The sequence below is a fragment of the Spermophilus citellus genome (assembly GCF_964194105.1).
Source record: "Spermophilus citellus genome assembly, chromosome: 1".
Classification (NCBI taxonomy): Eukaryota; Metazoa; Chordata; class Mammalia; order Rodentia; family Sciuridae; genus Spermophilus; species Spermophilus citellus.
In genome coordinates this window covers 161,358,045-161,371,390 of record NC_138182.1, presented here as the reverse complement: position 1 = coordinate 161,371,390, position 13,346 = coordinate 161,358,045, and the positions used below count along the sequence as shown (strand labels likewise).

The following is a 13,346-nucleotide window of genomic DNA, read 5'->3' as shown; positions in this document are numbered from 1 at the left end:
TAGTTTAACAGATGGCAATAGGAAATGCTGGTGAAATCTCAGGTGTCTGACTTCTTTCCATGAGAAGGAGAGCTTGTTGCTTGGGATTTTCTGTGTGGTACCATCAATCTGCAGGAAGCGAGGCTGCCCCTCAGCACCAGCCAGGCTGAGGCAGGGTTGGGGCTTGGTGGTGAGTGGGAAGGACAACAAAACAGGGCCTGCTTACAGACTAGATCACTGTGTCACCCCAGTTGACTGATTTCTGTGATACTGCAATCTCATCAAGATGTCTTCATTGCGTTTTATTCTTCATCAACTTAAGAATTAGAATTGTGGGTCAGAAATCTTAGTCTTTTGCCTTGACTGGTTGGTCACTTTTTATGATTTGCATTCAGTTGCGGGGATTGAAATATACATATAATATCAGGGGAAGTTATACATTATTAGATTCAAAGATACATAAACTTATACACTTGGCCTCTGGAAAAAGACCACAGCTTTTGGTGCCATCTCTAGGGCCCTACCTCGTTGAGGTTAAGACCACCTGGACTTATCCCAACTAACAGGTATGCTAGTTTCTTTAGAATTAGGAAAATCCAGAGTGGCTTAGACTTTGTACCAAAAGCACCCAAGGCATTCTAGAATGGAGAAGTCAAAGATAGTGGGTAGTTAGCTATGGGGACAGTGTTTCAAAGGAGTTCTATTTATAAAATTGAATATTGGTAATGAAAGTACAGATTCCAAAACTGGAGATTGAAACGGCTCTGGATCTGTACAATGCTCTCCTTTGACAGTCTCCATTTGGCACATATGTCTGTTGTAACTGCCACGGGCCTCTGTGACATTGCAAGTCACTTTCCCTCTGCCTCTAATTCCTCATCTACACAATAAAGTGGCTGGACTAGATTAGTTTGAAGGTGTTTTCTGGTTCTGACATTCTGTGGATTTGTGATGCTTTACTGAGGAACCACTGCAGTGATCAGCATGGACAGACCTACCCACGTGCCACAGTGAAATCTTGAGCACCTAGGGTGCACCAGACCTTCTAGAGCACACTGGTCAGCTTCACCCCACTGCCTCCCCAGAGACAGAGATGACTTGTCATTAACTGGGTGATTGGCAGCTGGCTCCATCTTTTCCTCAAAGCCACTGATTCAGTGTTTGCTTCTTCCTCCCCTGCCTTTGGCTAAGCTCCGTTAGGCTTCTTTTCTCTGGGGCATCATTGTACACGGCTGTTTGCTCCAGCAAAGCTGCCACTCTTTGGACTTTATTGTCCCTTTCTGGGAACTTATAACAAGAACTACTTTAGCTACCCAGGAGAGGGGCTGCCAGATGCCAGAACTTCTTCCTGCATTTGCTGATTCATTATCAGTGTCAGACAATCTGCTGTGTGAATGATGATAAATGTGAGGTGTTCTGCTGAAGGAATCATGTACTCTAAGGTTAACCCCATGCTGACAGCCTGCTCCTCTGTTGCAGAAGTCCCCTCCCCCACTCCATCCCTTTACCAGCAGTCCAGAATAAACACTGAAAGAGTCAGGTGTTTCTGATGAAGGATGATGATAGACCTCAAATCCATGTGGTTTATAAATGCAAATGATGTTTCTTATTACATACAGAGGGGCAAGGCTAAGGTGGGCAGCTTCTGTGAAAGCAGAGTGACATTGAAGACCCCAAGAGCACCCAAGTGGGTATTCCTGTAGAATTTTTAAGCTAGTATTCTAGGTTGGAGTGAGATGGATCGAGATTCATCCTTGAGTGCTGTTCCACAGCTGTGTGAATGCCACTCTAGGTCTTGCTACAAGTCAGCTACATGGCTTCAGGCAAGACTCTTCTCCTCTTTGAGCTTTAGTTTCCCTCCTTAGTAAAAAAGGAGCACATTGAGCTTTAGTTTCCCTCTTTAGTAAAAAGTCCTTGTGGGACTTTCTTCTCCAGGGTTTACCCAGGGTCAGCACGGTGGCTTCTCCAGCCTGAATCCTCAGTGGCCCCAAAGGCTGGGTTGTGGATGCACATTTGGTCCTCTGTGAAGTCACCCTCAAATATAATCCACCAAACAGACCTCCTTCTTCTTACTGCCTCTCGAATACTGCTGAGACAAATTAATGGGTGCTTCTTTGCTTTATTTGTCCTTCTTTCTTGCTCACTTCCCATCATTTAGAAGAGGGCAGGTCATTTTCAACATCAAACCCAAATTCCTGAGGATCCGGAGAATCATTTCTCACTTGGTAGAAAAGATATCCTCCTTCTGCCTTCATGGATTCTTTTGGGACATGGATGTCTTTCCAAACCTAGGGCTTGAAGGGACCAATCACATTTCTATGGCAATGGTAATTTTATTCTCTATTATCTCATCTATTAGGGAAAATAATAATTGTAGTCATAGGTACTATTTTTATTGCTGCCTGTTTTGCTGGCTTTATACTGAGTTGTACGCATCATCAGCTCATTTAATCTTCTTAATATCTGCTTGAAGTAGATTCTATTTTCACCCATTTATAGATGCGGAAACTGAGACTTTAAGGATTAAATATCTTGCCAACGTCGTGCCATGAAGAAGTAGCAGAGCTGAGTTTGAGCTTGTCTTTTTTTGAGAATCCAGATGCTAACCACCGTGTAGAACTGCCAGGGCAAAACACTTCAAGGGCACCATAATTGCCTGATTGATGGGCAGCCCAAAGACACTTGTCCTCTATCCAGAACTCAGCCCTTGGGCCATGGGAGTTGCTCCAAGTGGCTTTGCGGGAGAACAGCTTCAGCTGAAGGAGGAAGGGTGGCAGTTACTGCAGGCCCTATTTCAGTGGTTTATGATGCAGAGATGGGGTTCCTTCTGTGGACATAAGCCATCCTAATAGTGCCATTTATCATTATGACATAGGTTAGAAAGAGGGGAAGCTAGAGCTGGCATGAAAGAGTAGAATTCTGATTATTTTAACAGTTGGAAGTGACATCACCTCAGAGCTTCTATTGAGTGGCAAATTGGAGGCCAGACTGAAATTGCTTTAAAATGAATCCAGAGATAGTTTTCTGCAGCTGTGATGAAGTCTTTTGGTTGTGTTTGGAGATGCGTTTCTATCTAAAGCACTCATGGAGTAGCCTGTGTATCACCCAAATGGAAGGCTGCCCATCAGCCCCAGGAGATTTGAAGGCTCCAAAGAGCTATTCTGGGCACTTGTGATATGCCACACCTGACATTGGGGATGATTGAGCCACCCTCCCTTATTGTTTCTTTAAAATATACTGTTTGTGGCTTTATATGTCAGCAAATAATGCTTAATATTTAGTGGCCACACTGTTTCTTTGGTCCAGCTGTGAAGTTAAGCCTCGGCTTTTGGAACAAACTCTTCCACCTCCATTGATGAGTAGAAAAAGTGGGAGTGCTGTCTAAGGGCCCCTGGGATTCCATTGTCCACTGCTCTTTAAGGGGTGCTCCATTTATTCATTTGACCTTGGAGGAAAGACAAATGAGAACTGGAGTTTTAATTAACCTATCCCATTTTTTTTTTCATCTTCAGGCAAAAGAAGGGGAACGTGGCCCACAAACACTGGGTTGGACCTTCAAATTTGGTCAAGTGCAAGCCCTGTCCTGTGGCTCAGTCGGCCATGGTCTGTGGCTCTGATGGTCACACCTACACATCCAAGGTGGGTCTTCATTATCTTATTGTTATTATTATTATTGATCATAAAAAATACTGTAGGTCTTCTTGTCAAATCTCTGCCAAAACAGGGACCTGGAAAGGTTCAAGAACTCTGAGCCCTGCCTTGGAGAAGCTGTTACATAAATAGACACAGAGATATTTTCTGACCAAGGAGGCAAGCAAAATAAAAATGTTAGTCCTATGTAATTGGACTGTCCAAGGCTTAGAGGAAAGGGTGGTTCTGTGAATAGTGTGTGATCCCAATGTTAATGTACAGGAACCTGGAGATGATGTAGGACACACAGCTTAGCTGATGTGGAGCAACCCAGGGAGGATGGCTTGGGTTGCTGCTTAGTGGACGGTGCTGTGGAAGGAAGGACTGTGATGTCAGCCCATGTTTGTCAGCACTTCTGGGCATCTAGGACTCACCCAGCATTGCATGGGCCCTTAATATGGTATTACTTGAGGGGGGATAGTAGGGGATAGGTAAGGTAGCAGAATACAACAATTACTAATAGGGCATTATGTAAAATTGTGGATGTGTAACTGACGTGATTCTGCAATCTGCATTTGGGGTAAAATTGGGGGTTCATAACCCACTTCAATCTAATGTATGAAGTATGATATGTCAAGAGCTTTGTAATGTTGTGAACAACCAATAAAAATTTAAAAAAAATATGGTACTACTTATTTCTTAGGGACATTTGGGGACTCCCAGTCTCAAAGGACGGAGGAAAGTATGGTGATGTGACATTTTAGCCCAAACCAACAAAAAGAAAGTGGTTTCATATAAAAGGGGCCAGGGTAAGGCAGGTCTATTTATTCTTATTGGAGGGCTGAGGAGCAGCTTTGCAGAGAGCATTGAACTGGGCTTGTTAAGCAGGATTTATAAGCAGGGAGGCACAGGGGTCAGGGTGGAGAAAGGAGGTGATACTTTGTTCTTGGAATTTCAAACACTCTCCTTGGGTAAAGTTGTCCACCTGTATTTGAGAATGGGTGCATTTCACTGGTATATGAATTAAAGAAATGGAAACCAAATGATCTAAGAGTTTGCTTACTTTACAAGTTCATATTTCATACCCAGCACTGCCTTGGGATCTGGCCTCGTGCTAGGTGTCAGGGAGCTAGTGTGTCGCCAGTTGGCTGTACTGGCAAGATGAACTGGGTTCAAAGGAACTGGCTGTATCAATAACTAAGAAAACAGCAAAGAAACCACACAGCACATGAACATGAGTTTCTAAGATGGAGGGTGGGACTGCTCAGTGACCCCAAGGGTCAGCTCCATGCTGGCAGTGCTAGAAGGAGAGTGGGTGCCCAGATTCTTTTTATTTTATAGGGGGGGGGGACACATACAAAGGAGGTCCCATGGAATGTTCTTCACCAAATAAGGCAGAGAATAGGGTTTCAAAGGTGGAGTCTTGCTTTGTGATGTCTTGTGGTCAGCAGATTGATTGACTTCTTGGCAAGTCACACCCATCTCAGGTGCTGTGTGGGATCACAGGCAGAGCATGAAGAAAGGCACATTTGCATCGCACAGCCCAATTAGCAGGCAATGCCCGACAAGTCCCCTCATACATTCAAATGTGCACAGCTCACACACACAGCCCATGGATGGCTCAGGACACTGGTATATGGGTACATGTCTCAGGAATTTTCTGTATGACATGCTGCAGGGGTGCAGCTGGCCTCCAACCAGTGCTGCAAGGCCTTTATCTGTCACTTTGTGTTCCTCTTGCAGAGTAGTCTGTGGCTAAGGAGTTGTCTTAAGGGAATCACCAGGATACTTTTGACCATACTGCCCTATGATTCTGAGCTTTTCTGCTGAGTGCCTTATTTGTCCTTGCCCTGTTCACAGTTGGTGGTCTGTGTTCTCAATAAGCCCCATGCTGGTCCTCATACCATGGAGATTCCACAGTCCACAGGCTGAGGTGGACCCTTACTGCCTGCCATTCTCAAAGGCTTACTTGGGTCACTTTGAGGCTATGGCAGCTCTTCCCTGGGGATTTTGCAATGCATACATAGGTCCTATATTTTTATTCATTGAAAATAGAATTTTATTCCAACCAGATTTCTAGTTTTCTTCCCCACCAACTAAGGGGAATACATGTTACAAAACAGGAAGCCAGAAAGTATACCTCAGTCTGGCTTGTACTCAGACCCATGTAATTTACTTGAGGACCTCAGTAGCATAGCCATTATACAATCATTTATTTCCTTAATTTATTTAATAACTATCATTTGAGCCCTCTGAAGTTCCAAGCACTTTGCTAGGTGCTGGGGACACTTATAATAGGAATAAAAAATTGACTCTTTTCATGACTTGAGTCAGTAATCCTTACCTCCCCCACTGTAGAACTGCCCTGTGAGTTAGAACTTCTCTACCCAGGGTCACAGCTGGTACCTCCTGGCTAAATAGCCCCATCCCCAAGCTTAACTCACTTTTCCCCCTTTCTTTCCTCTCCTTCATCTCTGATAGAATCAAAGTTTGCAACAGCTTGCAGTGATGGGCCTCACTTGTGACACCTTAAACACATCTGGAATAGTAGATATACAGGAGACACTGATAAATAATTTTTATCCCCCATCCCAAAGGCATCATTGTCTTTCACCAGGGTCCAGATGCTGGGTGTATAGACAGTGCTGAGAGGTCCTGTAAAAATGCAGATTCAGATATAGTGGGTCTAGGTTGGGACCTGAGATTTTTGCATTTCTGACAGGTTTCCTGGTGATGGCCAGGCTGCTGGTTTAAAGACCCCATTTTGAGTGGCAGGGACTTCAGCTTGTACAGCCATCTCCTAATAGGCATCCCTACCTTCATCTTCACTTCTCCAAGCTTGGAGTCCATTAGCACATAAAAGAAGAGGGGATAATTCTGTAGGAAAAGTCTGCTGGTATGTCTCCCCTGCTTCACTGTTTGTTTGGGAAGTTTTGCCACTAGAACCAAACTGACTCTTCATTGTCACTAACAAAGTCCTCCAGAGTCTGATTTGTTCCTACTTCAAAATCACCCACAGAAAGAACCTTTCTTCATCCATTTATTCAACAGCTGCTTGTCGAATACCTTCCAGTTCATCTAGGTATTGTGCAAAAAATGATGGATAGTGGAAGAGTTGGGAACAAAATGGATATCATTCCCGCACATGTGGAGGTCACTGTCTGGTAGGAGAGACAGAAATAAATAAGTAGCGAAGCACATTAATTGTAATTTCAAATGTTAATAAGTACTATAAGGCTTGGTGTTAGGAAAGAAGTGGAGAGAGATCTGCTTTGTAGGGGCCAGTGAGGGAAAAGTCTCTCTGAGGAGGTATCCTTTCAGCTGAGAATGGGAGCGGGGGGAGGTAGGATGTTCCAGACAGAATGGCATGGGCAAGGGCATGAAGGCAGCATGATGTCTTTGCAGGACTGAGATGATTCCCACTTGGCTCTAAAGATGAGGAGAGAGGCAGGCATGTAAGATGAAGGGGACAGGGAAGATGTCAAGAATAGTTTAAGACAGGACATTTAGCAAACTGGAATATGAGAAGTTATAGAGAAATTCTAGGCTTATGGGAAAATGAGTGTTTCAATTGCCTTAAAAATGTGAAATCCCCAAAGTAGAGACAATGCTTGTCACCATTTCCTCTAGGCGTGGGGTGTGGGATGTAATGGGTGCTCAGTAAGAATCAGTGACCAGAGAGGAGCCAACCAGGGCTCTAGCTGAGGAGGACTAGGAAGACTCCAGTCTGCCTATCTCATTCTGGATTTGAGAGCACAGGATGGACAGAGCTTAGTGACTAAGAGAAATAAGCCATCCCCATCCTGGCCAAGTTGCTTAGCTAAATCCCCAGCCTGGGGCTCTGGCAGAGAGTTCGTGGCTTCTTCTTTCTTCTCTCTTTACAATGATTCCAGCTTGTGCCATTTAAATCATTCCCTCCAGCTCTGGAATAAACCTTCTGATGCTCAAGCCTGAGATGGGAGCCATGGGTGTCAGTGAGAATCATGGCTGTTTGGGCAAGTGGCAGATTGCACATCAAGCCCCCACAAAAGCCTGCTGTTATGGTTTAGATATTAGGTATTCCCCAAAAACTCATGTGCAAGACATGGCAAGAAGGTGAAATGATTGCATTATGAGAGTCTTAAGCCAATCAGTGAACCAATCTCCTGATAAGGAATAACGAGGGGTTACGGTTACGTAAGCAGGTAGGGTGTGGCTGGAGGAGGAGGGCCATTAGGGGCATGCTTTGGGGGTTTATATTTTGTATCTGGTAAGTGGAGTTTCCCTTCCTCTGCTTCTTGGTAGCCATGTCATAACCTGCTTTCCTCTGCCACACACTTCCATCATGATGTCCTGCTTTAATTAGAGCCCCCCAAATGGACCCAGCTATCTATGGACTAAGATCTCTGAAACTTTGAGCCCCCAAACACTCTATCTCACAGTCACAGAGGAGCTTAAAAGGCCGGCTTCCCATGACCCCTGAGCACAAGGAATGATAGCAATCTGTCAATTGCCTAGGGAATGTTTTTGGAGATATTCATTGGTCCAGAACCCCAAGGGTCTAGGCAGAGAAGTTGGCTTTTTGGATATGAGAAGGTTACCGCTTTCAGGTGCTGGCAAATAGCTAATTTAAGAGACAGGATTAGAGTTTAAAAGAACTATCTGTAATGACTTTTTTTTTTTTTTTTGATACTGGGGATTGAACTCAGGGGCACTGGATCCTAGGCCATATTCCTAGCCCTATTTTATATTTTATTTAGAGACAGGGTCTTTCTGAGTTGCTCAGCACCTCACCATTGCTGAGTCTGGCTTTGAACTTGGAAACTTCCTGCCTCAGCCTCCTGAGCCGATGGGACACAGGCATGCACCACTGCGCCCAGCTCTGCAATGACTCTTGATTAGTCTTCACAGGACAGTGTATATCTATATAGTATTGAGCAGAGCCCTTGAGGCCTTCCCCAGTAGGGTGCTGCTGGGACAATAGTGTCTTTCAATTCCTGCCCTGGTTTGACTGAGATCTGAGTCTTCCAGACCTGCTCAACTCTTTTCCAGGAACAAAAGAAGAGACCTAAAGCTGCCTTATCAGAAATTGTGGTATCTTTCTCCTGTTTTCCATATGTGGTATCTTAGTCAGTTTTCTATTGCTGTAACAAAATGACCGAGATAATCAACAAATTTGGTATTATTAGGAAGAAAAGTGAAATTGTTGGCTTACAATTTTAAAGATGTCAATCCTTCCTGGCTTGGTCCTGTGGAAGCACAATTCACCATAGCAGGAGCATGTGGCAGAAAAAACCTGTTCACTTCATGGCAGCCATGAGCCCAAACCTAGCTTCCTCCCACTAGGCCATGCTTCCTAAAGGTTCCATTACCTCCCAGTGGTGCCACTAGCTGGTGACCAAGCCTTTACACATAGTAGGAATTTGAAGAATATTTAAGAGACAAACTATAGGCCCCAAGGGATAAGGCAGGTAGCAGAATTTGACACCCATGCCCTTCTGACTTTTTGTGATCTATCTACTTATATCTGAAGTTAAAACAAGAAGAGGGATGGTAAGAGGGGCAGCATTACAGTAAAAAATTGTGTTGGTGCTTGGCCTTTGTGTCCTAGCCTTCTTTCTTTTGTTTTCTCTTTATGAATGTAATTGAGCAAATATGACTCAGTCAGAAGCTGTGTGCTGATTGCTCAAGACCTGGAAGCCCAGCACAGATCTAGTCAGTAAGGCTGTGCTAGTCAGTAAGGCTTTCTTCCAGGGGTCATATTTTGCTCTGATCAAGTTTAGTACTGGAGTGTTTTAACTATCGCCCTTAAATATATGGTCACATGTTTTTTGTTGAGGTTCTAAAGGACATTTAATCTCACAGACAGAGCACTGAAGGACATAGGTGAATTCTTGACTAATAGAAGTGAATGGGTTAACTATAAATGGACAGTTGACTTCTCATCCTAAATGTTGTAGCCTTTTTTGGATCATTGCTGTCAGAAAACAGGACAGATGGGACCCTGCTTCATGTGTAACCAGAGACAACTTGATATCATTAGGTCAAAGTCTTAAAAAATAATTTGGGCAAAAGTATATTATAGTCTGAGTCCTATTATCACCATACCCCATGATGAATAATCACACTTGTCCAGGTACATTTTTTCCCCTTCAGAGCTGAGGGGCATTATCAGAGGAAGAAGAAGAAGAAGCCTGATCACTGACTTGTCCTTGATGCTCATGTCTGTCCTTAGGTCACATAAAACAAGTTTTCCTTCTGCACCTTGGCCTCTGATAGAGGCTTCTAGAACTAGGGTCTGCATTTAGGAGTCTCATTCTATAGCAGGTCTCTTCTGTCCCAATACTTGTGATAGCACTCAGAGCTCTGTGACTCCCTGAGGATCCAAAATAAAGTTCACAAGACTGCCCAGTTTTGAGAATAGAGATAAGAGATGTTACATGACAATCAATGTTCATTCCAACTCTGTAGAGCAGAGCCTATAAAAGATAAGGAACGGAAGGGCACTGTTGGGATGGACACATGGAAAACCAATGCCACCACCGGTCAGAGAGGGTGAAGCATGGCCTGACCCTGGACCTCACTTCCAAGCAGTATCATATCATACCACCCTAAGTCATTTCTTAACTGTCCGTAATGTCACATTATTCCAGCCAGGAAAATGATATAGTACAGAAATTCAGTAAATATTGATGATCGAGTTTTTCCTTACTCTGTTATGTGCATTGTGCTAAATACCAGGGATTGGGCAAAGGACAAAATAGGCCAAGTTTCCCTTTTCATGAAACTTATAAGGAAGATAGACAAATTGAAAAGTAACTGACTTTCATTATAATCATTCCTATGGTTCTCCTCCCCACCAACCAGTGAGGCATTGTTAAAGTGGTAGAACCTTTAAGAATTGGAACTTTGTGCAAGGTAATTAGGTTGTTGAGGCTGCTGACCTTGGGAGGGATGAAACTGATATGGTGGATTAAGTTCTTTTGGGGATGGGTTATTAAGCAGAGCAAGACTGGCCCCTCCTTGGGCTCTGAGTTCCTGTCTTTCCATGTGATCCCAACTCATACCATGATGCATATGTAGCCAAGGTAGCCCTGTGAGCTAAGTAAAAATATTTTCTTTATACATTACCCAATCTCAGGTATTTTGTTATAATAACAGAAAGTAGATTTAGACAGTAGATACTTAGATAAGAGAAATTTGGGGTGCTTCAGTAGTGCTGAATAGGGCCACCTGTGCCAGTTTGGAAGTATGAGCAGTCTTCTTAAAGGAAGTGGTGGTGCCATTGAAAACTTAAGGCTGGAAAGAACCTACCAGAGCAGGAGTGGGGCCAGGGATTCATTGGGTCAGAAGGAGGAGGGGCTTCAAAAGGATGAAAGAAAAGAGAGGCACCTTGACACGGGTGCAGTGTTGGTGTGGCCAGGTCACTTGTGGAGTGAGGGTAGGGATGAACCAGCACAGAAATGAGGCTTGACAAATAATCAGGGTCACACTCAGCAGCCCTTTGAAGACCATAAGAAGGGGGTTGGACTTTACCTGGAGAGCTGTGGGGATCCCATTGAAGAGTGTTGTTTTGAATTTTCCTATACTGGTGTAGCATAGGAAAGTTTGGAGCAGGACTAGAGAGGCAGGTGACTGTGTAGGTCATGAGCCATGGTAGCTTCAGAGATGGGTAGAAAACAGTCTGCAGAGGTCTTGAGGAAGTTAAAGCTGACCTTGGGACTGTTTAAATTTCAAATATAGAAGGCCAGTTTATCTCTGAGCTCAGGACATCTTCACCATCTTCCTCTTGGCTGGACTTGCAAATCCTGCCAACAGCTCCATGGCCTCGCTGCTTGGTTTGTCTGAGGACCCGTTGTCTCTGAAGTGCTTTTGGATCTCTGCTGTTAAATGCATAGAAAGATGAAGGCGTACAGAAGTGGGGCCAGAAAAGGGTCCTGGCTGCTAATTTTTAATTCTATCTGCAAGAAGAGAGGCCTGGATTCTGCTGACTAGACTTTGACATCATTTGACTAGAATCTAGATATCCTTCAGGGGGCTACCCTAGGGTTTTTCACCCCAGAGGGCAAAGCTGTTTTGGAAAATAGGGACAGATTTGATATGATGCTAATGTTTTGGAGGCTCAGAAAGGGACAGGGGAGGGGGATCTCACTGCCAGGCATCCTTCCCTGGCACTTCGCTGACTTGTCCAAAACCTACCCACCTGACCGAAGATCAGACATGCAGGCTGTGCCTGCTCCCTTTCCAGCACAAAGCCCAGTGCTCAACGTGGCCTCTGAGGAGAGGGCTCCCTGGGTGGTGTCAGAAGTCCCGAGAGCCAGCCCTGTTCTCTGGCATCAGCCTAGCTATTGGTAATTGGCAACCAAGCAGGCAAACGCCCATCTGCTCTCCCTCCTCCTCCCCCTCACATTTTCTTCCTTAATCGCTGTTAAACAATTAGCAAATGGCTCATTTATGTCTAGACGGGGAAGAGAGATGCGGAGTTAAGAACCTCTGTAGAGGAAAATGTTTCTCTTCCGTTCTGAATGTGCACACGTGAGGGAGGGGTAGGGAGCACTTGCTTTACAAGGTTGGCATTTCTTGCAGCGTATTGTCGCTGCAGACTGTATTATTTTTTTCAGAGGCATCTTAATAGTTTCCAACAATTTCTACCCAGAAAAGGTCACGTTTGAAGTTCTTGGCAAGTGCAGTCTCTGTTGGCCGGCATTTCCCAAGAACAGGCTATTCTCAGGGTTGGAGCCAACGAAAGGTGTGGATTTGTGAGAATTCTCCAGATGGCTTCAGGCTCACTCTGTCTTTCTCCCAGACTTCTGACCCTGTGGGCATGTCAGGCATGAAAGGTTTTCATGTGTGGCAGAATTGAGGTTGTCAGTTGTTTGTGTGTGGGGGGATATTTGGGGTTGGCCACTCCCTCCAGACCTATGGATTGAGAATGATCTTTCCTTGCAAATGGCTCATCTGCAGGGACCTTGCAGAACGTAGGTCGCAGAAGGTAGAAGCTGAGGGGAGAGGGCTTGCATTTGTACATTCCATACCCTGCAGGACAGAGGACAATGGCAGTAGTACAGGCACAGTGACCAAGGGCAGCAGCAACCAGGCAAGCCAGGCATGCTCTGCTCTGGGCAGCACTGCAGGGAGAAGTTCCTGACCCCATCCAAGGGCGTACTCAGGTGATAGTGGAAGAAAAGAATCATGTGCAGATAGATCCCAGTGGGCACCAGCAGTCTGAGAAAGGGCTCAGGTAGTAGATTTCATTTTTTTTTTCTCTTTCCTAGAAGAGGCCAACAGTAGAGCTTTTATGACCTTAGAGATATACTCATGGCATCTAGCCAACTCTAAGCAATTTCGCTTTATATATTAAACAGTTGGAGTTTTCGGGACAAATCCCCCATGGCAGATGCCCTGATTTTGCATTTTTCCCTTAGGTTTTGTTCACTTATAACTTCATTTCCTTTGTCTGGGGAGCCAAATATCATTTGATAATGCGAGCCCGTTTACCTGGTGTGAAGACCCTCAACTGTTATGTTAAATAGAATTCTTGCCCCTGTTTTGTTGTCATGGTCCCCTTTCTTCCTTCACAGGGCTTTTGGAAGGAACAAGTGTGAATAACATTTAAAATATTAACTATGCATTATTCAGGATATAGTTTCTGGCTGCTGGACAAAAACCCAAATGAAACAGAAACTTAAATAGGATCCTGTTTTGTTTCTCTCTCATGTAAACATTCCACACATGAGCGGCCCAAGGCCAAAATGCTA

The 13,346-nt window shown here is 44.5% G+C and overlaps 1 protein-coding gene across 2 annotated transcripts in view; it reads left to right on the top strand.

Annotated features, from left to right (window-relative positions):
• SPOCK1 (SPARC (osteonectin), cwcv and kazal like domains proteoglycan 1) overlaps positions 1–13,346 on the top strand; it is a 504,325-nt gene that overhangs the window by 369,186 nt on the left and 121,793 nt on the right. For both annotated transcript variants that reach the window (XM_081296284.1, XM_081296283.1), the window contains exon 5: positions 3,492–3,618. In XM_081296284.1, coding sequence (XP_081152410.1) covers positions 3,492–3,618 — 127 coding nt within the window. The remainder of the gene's footprint in view (positions 1–3,491; positions 3,619–13,346) is intronic.